Below are 14510 nucleotides of genomic sequence, written 5' to 3' on the forward strand. Positions count from 1 at the left end.
AAGGTCATGCATTAAGCTCCAGAGGTCCCAGGTTTGATCCCAGCTGATGACGACCAGAGTCTGTCAGTGTTACAAGTGGGGGCTCATCCGGAAGTCTCTGAAGCTCAGGATGTGCTTCCCCAGCTAGAGGAAGCACGTAACCCATGTTTGCTTGATGTGGCACTCTGTCCCCCACGAGATTGATGAGCCTGCTGCAGTCTTAGCTAAGGGGTATGCATGTTTTAGTTCAGGCAGGAAAGGGTCATGCATTAAACTCTAGAGGTACCGGGTTTGATCCTAGCCAACGACAAGGGTCTGTCGACATTACACTCAGATAAGGTGGCAATACGTATCCTAAGTGCATCATGATGCCGGGGATCAGAGTACAGGAATCAAAACACTGAGCAACTGGGATCTGATTTCCTTATGATTCCTTGAACTCTGCAGTATTTAAGGACATTCTATGTCCCCTCTGATCAGCTACAAATCCATGTGCACAAAAAGAATGTGTGTCAGTTTTGCTGTGTAGCTGACCATGCAGAGCTGTTATTCTTTTTTCTCCTCCAGAATGTTTTCCCAGAGAAGAGCAGTGTGTGAGACTTGCTGTGTTTAGGGGGACATCTTCAATACAAATCTATGGGACCACATTTCTAACCACTGGCACTGCTATTCTGCAGTATGCAAGAGCCACCCCATGACCATATGTGCAAAATATTCACTTCAATGTAAAATACATGTTTTGCAAGTTCATCTGGTTCTAACGTCCAGTTATACAGGCATGCATGTTTTGCAGGAAGAAGTTATGGGCTATTGGGTAAAGATGCCCTGTTCTATCACAGTATCACAGACATATGACATGATTTTACTTCCAAATGAAAATCTATTCCAAACCTAGGCTGCATGGGAATATGGTCAAACTGTCTAGCTTTCTGCAAGGCTTTGTAAAATGATACCACATTATTAAAAACAAAAATTAATATATATCACTGGCAGTAAGGGGCTACTCAGAGTCTGTTGAATCAAAGGACACCGGTGGCCTGCTCAATGATGGTGGGAAAAATCACACTAGCAAGTCAATTATTAAGTAGAAAATTATAGAATATTTAACAGTAAATGAATATAGTATTTCACACATTTTAGTGAGGGAGTGTGTAAAGAATGAAACTGCCAATAGCCAAATACATGTTATAGTAGCTGTTGGGATCAGGAGTCACATTCGGAAGAAAAAGTGGTTGAACTATAATCAAGCTCTTTCCAAAATTTCAGAGTAGCTGGATAATGATCAATAATGAAATAGCTAACAATGTTGGCATTTGAGTTGCCTTTGGTTAGGCAACCACTGAGATGGACAGTAACAGATCTTACTTCTTGGAACTACTGGGGCAAATTCAACCCAAGAGTAACTCCAGTGAGGCAGCATGGGACTGAGATATACTTGGAAGTTTATCTTACAACCAGTGGATCAGATCTCCAGCTGCATAAATCATTGTAGTTCCACTGAAGTAAATGAAGTAAAGCAGATTTGAACTAGCTGAGAATCTGGTCCACTATGCTCGGAAATGCATATGTTTATTGAAAGCTTAAATGTAGGGCTGTTGATTAATCACAGTTAACTCAGGCGATTAACTAAAAACAAATGAATTGCGATTAATCGCAGTTTTAATTGCGCTGTTAAACATAGAATACCAATTGAAATTTATTAAACATTTTTCATGGTTTTCTACATTTTCAAATATATTGATTTCAATTACAACACAGAATACAAAGTGTATAGTGCTCACTTTATATTATTACTTTTGATTACAAATATTTGCACTGTAAAAATGATAAACAAAAGAAACAGTATTTTTCAATTCACCGCATACAAGTACTCTAGTACAATCTCTTTATCGTGAAAGCGTAATTTACAAATGTAGATTTTTATTTGATTACATGTCTGCACTCAAAAACAAAACAATGAAAACTTTAGAGCCTACAAGTCCACTCAGTCCTACTTCTCGTTCAGCCAATCGCTCAGAAAAACAAGTTTGTTTACATTTACGGGAGATAATGCTGCCCACTTCTTATGTACGATGTCACCAGAAAGCGAGAACAGGTGTTTTCATGGAGCTTTTGTAGCGGCATTGCAAGGTACTTATGTGCCAGATATGCTAAACATTCGTATGCCCCTTCATACTTGGGACACCGTTCCAGAGCACATGGTTCTATGCTGATGACACTCATTGAAAAAATAATGCGTTAATTAAATTTGTGACTGGACTCCTTGGGGGAGAATTGTATGTCTCCGGCTCTATTTTTCTCGCATTCTGCCATATATTTCATGTTATAGTAGTTTTCGATAATGACTTGGCACATGTTTGTTCATTTTAAGAACACTTTTGCTGCGATTTGACAGAACGCAAAGAAAGTACCAATGTGATATTTCTAAAGATAGCTACAGCTGTCGACACAAGGTTTAAGAATCTGAAGTGCTTTCCAAAACCTGAGAGGGATGAGGTGTACAGCATGATTTCAGAAGTCTTAAAAAAGAGAAACATTCCAATGTGGAGACTACAGAACTCAAACCACCAAAAAAGTGGTGGCATTTGACTCAGATGATGCTGAAAATGAACATGCTTCGGTCCGCACTGCTTTGGATTGTTATTGATCAGAACCCGTCATCAGCGTGGACATATGTCCCCTGGAATGGTGGTTAAAGTATGAAGGAAAATATAAATCTTTAGCGCATCTGGCATGTAAAAATCTTGCGACACCAGCTACAACAGTGCCATGAGAACACCTGTTTTCACTTTCAGGTGATATTGTCAAGAAGCGGGCAACATTATCTCCTGCAAATGGAAACAAATTTGTTTTTCTGAGTGATTGGCTGAACAAGAAATAGGACTGAGTGGACTTGTCAGCTCTAAAAGTTTTACATTGTTTTATTTCTGAATGAAGTTATTTTCTGTACATAATTCTACATCTGTAATTTCAACTTCCATGATAAAGAGATTGTACTACAGTACTTGTATTAGGTGAATTGAAAAATACTATTTTTTTTGTTTTTTACAGAGCAAATATTTGTAATAAAAATAAATATAAAGTGAGTGCTATATACTTTGTATTCTGTGTTATAATTGAAATCAATATATTTGAAAATGTAGAAAACATCAAAAAATATTTAAATGGTATTCCATTTAACAGTATGATTAATCACATGATTAATTGCGCGTTTAATTTTTGAATCGTGTGATTAATCACGATTAATTTTTTTTATTGCTTGACAGCCCTACTTAAATTCTAAAGAAATTGTTGAGATCACAACATGGTGCAACCAATATTTTTTTTGACACTGAATGCCAGTTTCACCTGCACTCAGGCCTCTATAGCTGAGCTTGATAAGAGTTTTTGGTACTAACAGTCGGAACTATGTGAATCTACAAACAGTTTCACTAAATGTCACTGCCCAAGCTGAAATATTCACAAACTTGTGAAAATGTATTACATTTTTTCAAATGCAAAATGTCACATTTATTTTTCAGGATTTTCTCAATATTTCCATGGATCTTGATCTTTCCATTTTTACACAAATTTTGGCAAACCTTTTCTTATTTTCACCAGCAGAAATACTTATTGCATTGCCAATGAAAATCAGATTGGGCCATTCACTAAGATAAAGGCACTTCTTGACATATTCCTGTGGAGAAGGTGGGAAAATGTGAGACAAACATGGTAATTGTGTTGCTTTCAAAAGGTTCTAGTACCTAGAGAACATGACTAATTCGCAAGATTGCAGCTGTGGCTTAGAAATAAAAAATTCTATTGGTTAAATATGCCTGGAATCATTGTAATTACTTTGTATTATCAAGCCACTATTTTCTTTATTGGTAGGTATTTGTGTTCTCAGCAATGTTTAGTACTATTCTCCTGGTTATTATCCCATGGCAAGTTGAAATGTACAGTGCCCTTTGAGACTTAACATGAAAGGTTGACAATGTAATGTAAAAATCGGATAAATTCTTATGGCAGAGAGGAAATACTAGGACTTGTTAAGAACATACTCTTCTTCAAGGGTAACTTCCACTTTTTTCACTTGTTCCTGGATTGACTTTGCCTGCTGTTGAAGGGACTGCTTGTTCTTTGAGCCCAGCTGTATCTCAGAGGAGTTCTTCACAAGATTCTCAGCCTGTGCTGCAATGGCTATAGTCTGTTTAGAAAGTTCCTGTAAAGAGGCATCATAGTTATTATGAAAAAAAATGTTTTACATATTCTGATCCTAAATTTATTGTTTTTTCTTCCCCTGTGGGGAGAGAGGGTGTTTCCATGACTATTCATATTTATTTGTGGTATGTGTAAAAACTCAGGACCTTTTTATTTTCACATTTCTATTCACAAATCCTCAGTTAACTATTCCGATCAAACTAAGGCAAGAAAGTACTATGATATGACAATAATATTTCAATGTACTCAGTTAAAAAACAGTGTACCCGATGGATTGTGAAGCAGTTTTATTAATGAAATTGCAGAGGGCAGTGTGTCTAGAATATTCATTACATTCAATATCTTTTAGGTTCTATAACCCCTACATATATGGTGGATTTATAGCTTCATGTAGCTTTTAGCTTCATGTTTTTCTATGTTTAGCATTATTTCCTTTCATACAAGATAATGGTGGATTGCTAGATTGACCAGATTTAGATACAATTTGGTATCATAGTCAACAGGGAAAGGTATAAGTATTGAGAAAAACAATACACTTAGCTAGGGGGAAAAGCAAGCACTATGGGCCCGAACCTGCCCCCATTTAAAGTCAGTACCAAAGCTCTGATTGACATCAATATAGGAAAAGGATCAGGCTTTAGATAATATGAGTTGTGTTGTCAACACCAGAGGGAGAGCAGAAAGAAAAAAGAAAGAGGATTTAGAGAGAGAAAAAAGGAATTAACTAGTGCAGTGTTATGCTGAATGTGAGAAAAAAAATCAACTATTTGGTGAACTGACTTCAAAATTACTTGCAACAACAGGCTGTTGCTGTGCACACTGTAGAGAAGAAACACATATCAGAGACATGATCTCCAGACAGAGTGGGAGGGAAGTAAATAGTTTTGTTCATATCTACCCTTAAATTTATAATACTTGTATTGAGTAAACTAGTAAAGCTCAGGCAATTACTTTACTCTCCATATATGTGCTTCACTGGCAGATATATTCATTTCAGTGGTGAAATTATCATTTAACTCCTGAAGGCACTATACTGTCTCCAACCTGCATTCACAGCTTCGACAGACATTAATGGGAGCTTGGAAGTGGTGTAGCTCGAAAGTTTGTCCCTTCCACCAACAGAAGTAGGTCCAATATAAGATATGACCTCACCTACCTTGTCTCTCTCATTAATGGAGAACCATACAGAGATCAAAAGACAACTTTTGGCACTACTTGTTAACAAATTACAACAGTGTCACAATTCCACTAATTCACACAGTGGTATTTATACCTTTGTCTGATCCAGTTCTGATGAGAGGCTCTCTAAACTGCTAAAGCTTAAGATCCGTTCAAGTGCAGAGCTTGCTTGCTTAAGATATTTGACTACTGTTTCTTTGTCTCTTTCAAACTGTTCCCATTTGTTTACTGTGACCTACAAAAAAAAAAAGACAACAACAGAAAAGAGGTCAAAGGTTACAGACCTAAATGCAAAATACAGCCATCTTTTTTTTTCCCTCTCAGAACCCCAGCTACACTACAGACACAACCATCTAGGAGACAGTTACGGTCTGGTTGATCCCTGGCACGTGTTCTGTTTTGTTGCATAGAAAAGCACAGTTCTCTCTAGTACATTTCTCTCTGGATTTTAAGCACGTATCTGAACCTACTAAAGCCTCAAGGCTATATAAGTAAAGGTGGAAGGACTGGATCTCTGCTCAATGATACCTATAGAATTAGAAAAAAATTGGTTAAAAAAACCTAAACAGGCAAAATGGTAATTGTATTAATACCAAGCTGAATATAGAGAGCTATCTGTTCTGTTTATCTAACGTAAATTTTGGTTAACATGTGGCATTTGATTATTAGCTACTCCAAGTTTGGAGCCCAACCTAGTATCATCAGTGTAATGAATATTTCCTTGAAATGTCAAGTTTCTGAAATAAACTGAAGCCCCTATTAAGACTTGGCAGAAGGTAGACCTTTTAGAAATATCCTAATTTGCTTCCACCAATAATTACAATTAAGACGTCTTCTAATACTCTGCAATGTCAACCATATAGTTTTAATCTATCATAACAGGAAATAACCGTGGTGTCGTCAAACCTCCAAGCAAAATGACAAATCCACCCTTCATGAATAAATATGCCACATAATCCCCATCTAAAAACAAATTCATAGGCATTTTGTTTATTAAATGAGAATTAACATAGTCAGTTAGGACTGAGCTAGAAGCTAATAAAAAATTAAATGATGTACTATAATCCAAAAGGGTTCCCACATTTGGCTCACACAAGGAAAAAAAAGTATCAGGAGGGATGGCTGAGTTCTGACTGTGAAGTTCCCACATACCAAGTTTCAAAGGTGAGAAACTGATCACAGGTTTGTTAAAAATGTTAAAATGTAGAGTAAACGCAACTCTCATCAGACAGATACAAGAGCAAGTTAAAGAAAAGGGCATTGACCTGTTACCACTGGAAGAAGTAGGAAGTTGTCAATCCTATAACTAAATTACATGAAAAAATGGGAAAACAGAATACAGGATACTCATTTCTGTAATGTTACATGCAGAACACTCACCTGTAATTTTTCTTCCCGTTTCTCCATATTCTGCTGCATGTTTTCTAATGTACCTTCCAGCTTCTGTAAATCTTCTTGCACTGTGCTAGGCAATCCTCCTTCGATCTGCAGCTCCTTAGCTCGCGCAATTTGCTGTTGAACATCTTGCCTCTTTGCACAGAGCCTCTTTGTCCTTTGCTAGAAGCATTTATTCAAGAGGATTGATACAAATTTAAATGATTCTTAGTTAAGTGTTGAAAACAGGCACACCAGAAACACACGCACAGCTTTCTGTATGTGTATATCTATACAAAGGGAATAATAGACAAAGGGCTACACTATCTCCTCCCTGAATAGAAAGACAGTCAGAGGGCGAGGACACATGGAGCCTTTTTGCCCTGCTTGTGCACCCACACAGGAGGCAGGCATAAGCTGGCTACCAAGTAGTGAGTAATGGCTAGAGGCTGGCTCACGCTGCTTCACTACTCCCTGCCTCCAGAGCACCTTTGGTTGTGTTGTGAACATGGCAGCAGCCCTGCTCCTTCTCTGTGTCACTCACCAGATGCAGAGCAGCACTGAGGGAAGTACACTGTACAGCCACACAGCCAGCAAACAGCAAATGCCAAAGCTCCACCCCCTTGCATGTCAGTGTCCCACCCACCTCCAGCTCTGCCTCGGACATATCCCTTTGCTGGGGTTTGTGAAGGAATCCTCAGAAAGCAGCCTGCCTGTCTCAGTTCTCTTCTGGCCAATTCCAGGGCTTTTAAAGACCCATTTGTACCACTGCCCCCATCTTCCATACAGGGGCCAGGACAGGGTGAGAATTTCACCCATGACTCTTCCTGGCTTATGAAAGGATAAACCTGCCAAGTCTCTGTGAGTAGTGCTCCTCTTCTTGCCTCTCTCAGACTGGCTCAGGTTTGCGGAGCCTTAAAACCCCAGCACATACAGCAACTATAACACAGATGTAGTTTTTACAAATATGACACGTGCTGTATAGAAACCGAGCTACAACACAGCATCGTCTGGTTAGACAACAAGGCACATCCAACTGTGCAGAAACACGGGTTAATAAACACCATTTACACCAGGCACCGACACTGACAATAATGTGATTCTTATTAAGGAAGCCCCAGAATGACTGTCACACAATAGAGCCTTATTCTACAGCCTGTAATAGAACATAATCCTCAACCTTTATTTATTACTAATAGTAGTAGTAGTAGTATTTGTTGCTATGATTGAAGTGAACAGGAACAGTTAGCATAGATTCACCAAGGGCAACTCATGCCTGACTAACCTAATTCACTTCTATGATGAGATAACTGGCTCTGATGATGAGAGAAAAGCAGTGTACGTGTTATTCCTTGACTTTAGCAAAGCTTTTGATATGGTCTCCCACAGTATTCTTGCCAGCAAGTTAAAGAAGTATGGGCTGGATGAATGAACTATAAGGTGGATAGAAAGCTGGCTAGATCATTGGGCTCATTGGGTAGTGATCAATGGCGCCACATCTAGTTGGCAGTCAGTATCAAGCGGAGTGCCCCAAGGGTGCGTCCTGAGGCTGGTTTTGTTCAATATCTTCATTAATGACCTGGAGGATGGCGTGGATTGCACCCTCAGCAAGTTTGCAGATGACACTAAACTGGGAGGAGTGGTAGATACGCTGGAGAGTAGAGATAGGATACAGAGGGACCTAGACAAATTAGAGGATTGGGCCAAAAGAAATCTGATGAGGTTCAACAAGGAAAAGTGCAGAGTCCTGCACTTAGGACGGAAGAATACCATGCACTGCTACAGACTAGGGACTGAGTGGGTAGGCAGCAGTTCTGCAGAAAAGGACCTAGGGGTTACAGTAGACAAGAAGCTGGATATGAGTCAACAGTGTGCCCTCGTTGCCAAGAAGGCTAACAGAATTTTGGGTTGTATAAGTAGGAGCACTGCCAGCAGATCGAGGGACATGATCATTCCCCTCTATTCGGCATTGGTGAGGCCTCTTCTGGAGTACTGTGTCCAGTTTTGGGCTCCACACTACAAGAAGAATGTAGAAAAATTGGAAAGAGACCAGCAGAGGGCAACAAAAATGATCAGAGGGCTGAAGCACATGACTTATGAGGAGAGACTGAGGGGACTGGGATTATTTAGTCTGCAGAAGAGAAGAATGAGGGGGGATTTGATAGCTCCTTCAACTACCTGAAAGGGGGTTCCAAAGAGGATGGATCTAGACTGTTCTCAGTGGTAGCAGATGACAGAACAAGGAGTAATGGTCTCAAGTTGCAGTGGGGGAAGTTTAGGTTGGATATTAGGAAAAACTTTTTCACTAGGCGGGTGGTGAAGCACTGGAATGGGTTACCTAGGGAGGTGGTGGATTCTCCTTCCTTAGAGGTTTTTAAGGTCAGGCTTGACAAAGCCCTGGCTGGGATGATTTAGTTGGGGATTGGTCCTTCTTTGAGCAGGGGGTTGGACTAGATGACCTCCTGAGGTCCCTTCCAACCCTGATATTCTATGATTCTATGAAAACAGTGATGTGTGTAACTATTGCATAATTGGGTTCACTGTCTGTTAAGATTTAAAAAAACTTTTTTTTATTCTGTTTACCTGCAATCAGTTAAAATAAGAACCTATTACTGCAATAGCTGAGCACCTGATTTGGTGAAAATATGACATCTTGCATTACGTATCAATTAATGTTAGCTACACAAAACAGCTTTTTATAGTTTTACATAGTCAAACAGAATATTAAGGACAAATTCTGCCTTCAGTTATATACACTCATGTAACTGAAGGCAGAATCTAGCCCTCAATATTAAAAATATTAATTGTGCAAATTGAAACATTGGGTTAATTGAACCATGGCAATATAATGTCATCAAACCAAATTCTGTTACTGGAGGCACAGTACTGGAAAAAATGACTGCTGTAAATAATTCCTCCAATTACACTAACAACAATCAGATCAGAATCTTAGCCTTTAAAAATGGTAATACTTGTAGAGTGCACCTTGTCAAAAATTTCTAACTTTGGCACTTAAATAAAAATGGTCTGATTTTCAGAGGGTCTGGAATGCAAGTGAATTCAATGAGAGCTGCAAGTGCTCATTACCACTGAAAATCTGGCTATTTTTATTTAGGGCACTCAGGTTTGAAAATCTTGGTCTCTTTATTTCAAAACAAAGTAAATGCCATCATTATAAACTATTATCACTTAGGTCATGTCTACACTAGCACTTATGTCGGCAAAACTTTGTCGCTCCGGGGTCTGACAAAAAATACCCCACTCCCTTGAGCGACATAAGTTTTGCCAGCATAAGCGCTCATGTGCACAGCGCTATGTCGCTCATTGAGCTGATTTTATTATGTCGATGGGAGAGCTCTCTCCCATCAGCATAACGTAGCTACATGAGCACTCTTACAGAGGCACTATTTCCCTATGCTGGGGCTATACTTTTAACCTGACATTGTCATATTAAATACACTGCAGTAAACCATAGGAGAAGCCACACAAACACTCTATGCTTGTCAATGACACAAACTCCACATAACAAGTATATCAAATCTGGGTATGACCAGTGTTCTACCTGATGATGCAGAAGCAGTTGTTGAGCCTGTAATAAGCTTTCTGTATCTAAGATTTTCTCAGCCTCGACCTGGGCTTCTTTTGAGTTGGTAATTAGTTCTTCTAGGGCACTTTTTACTTCTTCTTTGTATTGGACACAATCCCCAACAGTGCTTAACATCTTCTCAATCTATATTTATGGACAAAATTGAAATATGCAATAGCTGAATAGGGTTAATTTACATTTGTGGTATTTTTTGTAACACATGATAATTGTCTGTAATGCAAAACCCATACACCTTCAAGTCGTTTAGGACCTCCTTTTTGCTTTGTATTTAAAGAAAAACTAAAAACATTCATAGCCCTGAAACATGACTACCCTACCCTAATTTCTATCTGTTTGCAATGTCTTTGTAATACTTTATGGGTCATATCTTCAAGTGGTATAAATTGTCATAACTCCATTTATTTCAAATCAGTTATGACAATTTACACATTTTGAGGATCTCTCTCAGTATATTATTTGTATTTCCTATTAGCCTAACATTCATCAACAATTCTACAATAATATACCAGTGGAAGAAAATACAAATATAAAATGTAGTTAGTCAGAAAACAGATTTCAGTTTTTAGAAATGTGTGAAATATTTCAGACAGATTAAGAATCAACAGAACCTTCATTCTAAATTTGAGGACAACATAAAGCCAAACCATAGTTAGGTTCTGAAAAAGTTTAGTAACCATTTCCTGGGTTTATTTTAAATGTTCATGGATCTCTGCTCTTCTTGGCTCTTGCTTTTGGGTGAGACAAGAGGTAAATTCACTTAAATACCATGAAAAGTTATATTATGCAGTATTTCCAACCCACTGGAAATCAGGACATTATGAACCAACAGTTTTCACAAAATTTCAAGCCCAATTTTCACACCAAGGAAAATTAAATTAAGTTTGAATAAATACTTGGAGCCTGTATAAATCTGGAGCAATTACAATGATGTAAGAAGGTCTCTGCAAGAGACTGCAGTGAAAGTGCCAGTAGAGTCTCCATCCTGAATTTCATCTTCCTCCTAACAAGGACATCCCCAAACTCCTCCTAGTCTTTCTCTTATGAAAAATATGGAGTAGAGTCTTGAGAGGCAGGCTCAACTGCCTCTAGACCTAAGAGGAGCACAATTTCTCCAGGACAGTTTGATGCTTCTCGTTGTCTGTCAAAGCTGGATGGGAAATAGATAAGAGCTGTGAGGGTATCCATGCGTCTGAAGTTGACAGGGTCCATAAACTTAAGCGAGATATCTTGCCTATTTTTTGAAGAAACAGGCCCTTGAACAGTCACACTGATGATGGCTATATCCTATTACTGAATCTAGTCTTCTACTGGTGTTTTGTGCACAGATTCTGCCCCTGGAATGTGAAGAGTCTCTCCTTGGGTTAAGAATGAAAGGATCTTCTACCTTTGTACCAGAGCTTGTAGTCCTTTGAGCTTGTAGGAGAGCCTGTAGTGCTTTGAGGGCGTCATTAGAGTAGATAGCTCACACTATGGCTTATCTGCATTGTCAGCCACCACCTTATCAATCATTTCCTCCTGAGATTTTTGAGGCATAGAGAATTTGCTGTGAATAATTTGCTGCCCAGGTGAGAAGCCAGAGTCAGTGCCTGGACATTGAGTTTGCTGCCATGACTCTTGCTGGCAACTTTAAGAAATCTACAGATAAACTGGTATAAATATGACAGCCAGGAATATCTTCTATTGTATCAACTTACTTGAATTCATCATAGATCTGGAGATGCAAGCATTTTATATCATTATAAATATAAATATTTTGGCTCAGTAAAACTAGTGGTTGCTAGAGAGCCCTTGGGGCAGCTGAAGAAGTTTTGAAGTCGCTTCTGAGGATGACTTCCATCATCTAGTCTTCTGCGAGAATTATCTTGCCATTTTCCACAAATGGCTCTATTGCATCAGCTGTAAAATTCTAGGACATGCCAAGTGATCCTTTCCCCTTTATCTAGAGTTTCTCCCCATTAACATCTTTGATGAAGGAACATCGGGGGTAGCAAAACTTTGTCATGCTGGCCACCACTTTCCTCCTCTTGGTTTGAAACATGTCCAGGGAAAAAAACTCCTCCTGCTTCTCTGGCTCAGAGTAATAGTCTGAAATCAAGAGTCTTCCCTCTTTAGGAACGTAACTGGAGCTCATGGAAGGAGTTGAAGAGCTGGAGGGCTTTGGGGATTTTTTCTAGTGTCTCCTGTACATTTTTGGCTTTTTTCTCATCTTCTGCTCAATTTTTCACTTCCATGGCTGTAGCTCCTGCCTCAACATTGAGGGGTGGGGGAAATTTTCACCCTTTGTCTCTCAGAACCGCCACCTTGGGACTCCTAAAGTATGAGCAGGTGCCCACTCCAAACCTCCGGCTCCCTTGCTTTGTCTGCCATTTCCTTCACCTGCTTTCAACACAAGTCCAAAACCTTTACCACTTGGTACAGGGGTTCATCCCCTTTGGTACAGAAATTCACAAGAGAAGGTTCCTCACCCTGTGCAATAACTGAGACTCTTTGAAATGGTGTCCATGTGGGTGCCCCATTTCAGGTGTTGGTGTGTCCCTGCACCTTTGAGCAGAGAATTTCAGCAGCAGTGCTCATTTGAGTCGTGCATGTGCTCTCCCCATGTTGTGCCATTTTCAGTGCCTATCTAGCACCATACTACCAGACCTCCCTCAGTTACTTTCTTATTCTTCGAGGAGTGTCTCTGTGGGTCCTCTACTTCAGGTGACTGTCGAGCAGCGCCCCTTGTTGGACGGAAGGGGCTTCGGAGTTGCGTAAGTCCTACCAATGCGTCCGATCTTGAGCTCTGATTTATCACATAGTGTTTTGTTAATGTCTGTGCGGAAGCCCAGGTGGCCGCTTTACATATGTCCTTGATTGGTACATTGTTGAGAAATGCTACTGAGGTTGATAATGACTGTAGAGTGGGTTCGCATCCCTGGTGGAGGTTATATGTCATGCTGTAGGTGAATACATCCAGAAATCTATTTGAACAGCCTCTGCTTGGAATAGACAATGACAACGCAGACAAATCTTTAGATAGTTCCGAAGTTCTGAGTCCATGAGCGCAGGGCTGGCATTTGGGACTTCCGGCGCAGGGAGGCAGCCGGGACCCCGGGCGAGGGGCAGCAGCGTAGTTCTGCGCACACAGGCTGGCAGCAGAGTCCCGGGAGTGGGCGGGCAGCAGAGTTTAAACGTTAATTGAATACATTACCAATAAGATTGATGCTTATCAGTTAACCAGTTAACGTTTTACATATGTACACTGGACCCTTACAAATTTGCAGCATTTTCTGAGGTCTAAGATAGACCATTCTTTTCCTGAGTTAGGAAGTAGGGAGTAAAATTTACTCCCTACTTTTCCTGAGTAGGGAGTAAAAATCCTTCCCTCTGTGTTGCGATGATACGTGTTCCAGGACATCCAGATGTGGGAGATGATTTACTTCTTGCCGTAGAAAGTGTTTGTGAGAGGGGTCCCTGAGGAGGGATGGGGGGGGGGGGGATTAATGCTATTGTATAGCCTGAAAGGATTATCTCCAGAACCCATTTCTCTGTGGTGATGGATTACCATACTGGGCATAAACAGGTCAACCGGCATCCAAAACGAGGGATGGTTAGTGATGGTGTCAGTGCATAAGAATGGAGGAGGTTGGTGATGCTTTGAAGGCCCCTGTCTTTGCCTTTGTGTGTCACAGTGCCTCAGTTGTGAGGTGTATGGGACAGTTCTTGCGCGCTGAGTGGGCTAGTATTGACCCTGTTTTCTTTTTGACGCAGGTGTCTATATATCCAGGGAGCAGAGTGTCACCCTCGAGTCTTTCAAAGTATGAAATGACTCATCAGTTTTTGCCACGAACAGCTTCTGGCCATCAAATGGGAGGCCCTCGACAGTGGATTGTACCTCCCTTAGGAAGCCAGACAGGTGGAATCATGAAGCCTGGCACATAACTATAGCAGTGGCCATGGAGCATGCTGCTGTATCAGGAGAGAGATCACTTGATCACTACCTGTTAAGTTCACTCCCTCTGGGGCACCTGGCATTGTCCACTTTCTCTAGACAGGATACTGGGCTGGATGGACCTTTGGTATGACCCAGTATGGCCATTCTTATGTTCTTATCAGCCACATCTAGAGAGACCTGTAAGGAGGTTCTAGATAGGAGTTGGCCCTCTGAAATTATGGACTTAAATTGGTTTCT

General features: G+C 40.2%; 1 protein-coding gene across 1 annotated transcript in view; it reads right to left on the minus strand.

The window, feature by feature from the left end:
• Positions 1–14510, minus strand: part of SYNE1 (spectrin repeat containing nuclear envelope protein 1) — a 468360-nt gene that overhangs the window by 274293 nt on the left and 179557 nt on the right. Inside the window, exons 28-31 of the mRNA XM_045009096.1 lie at positions 10295–10462; positions 6739–6915; positions 5453–5593; positions 4020–4180 (exon numbers count right to left, since the gene is read on the minus strand). Coding sequence (XP_044865031.1) covers positions 4020–4180; positions 5453–5593; positions 6739–6915; positions 10295–10462 — 647 coding nt within the window. The remainder of the gene's footprint in view (positions 1–4019; positions 4181–5452; positions 5594–6738; positions 6916–10294; positions 10463–14510) is intronic.

This window comes from Mauremys mutica, chromosome 3 (assembly GCF_020497125.1).
Source record: "Mauremys mutica isolate MM-2020 ecotype Southern chromosome 3, ASM2049712v1, whole genome shotgun sequence".
NCBI lineage: Eukaryota > Metazoa > Chordata > Testudines > Geoemydidae > Mauremys > Mauremys mutica.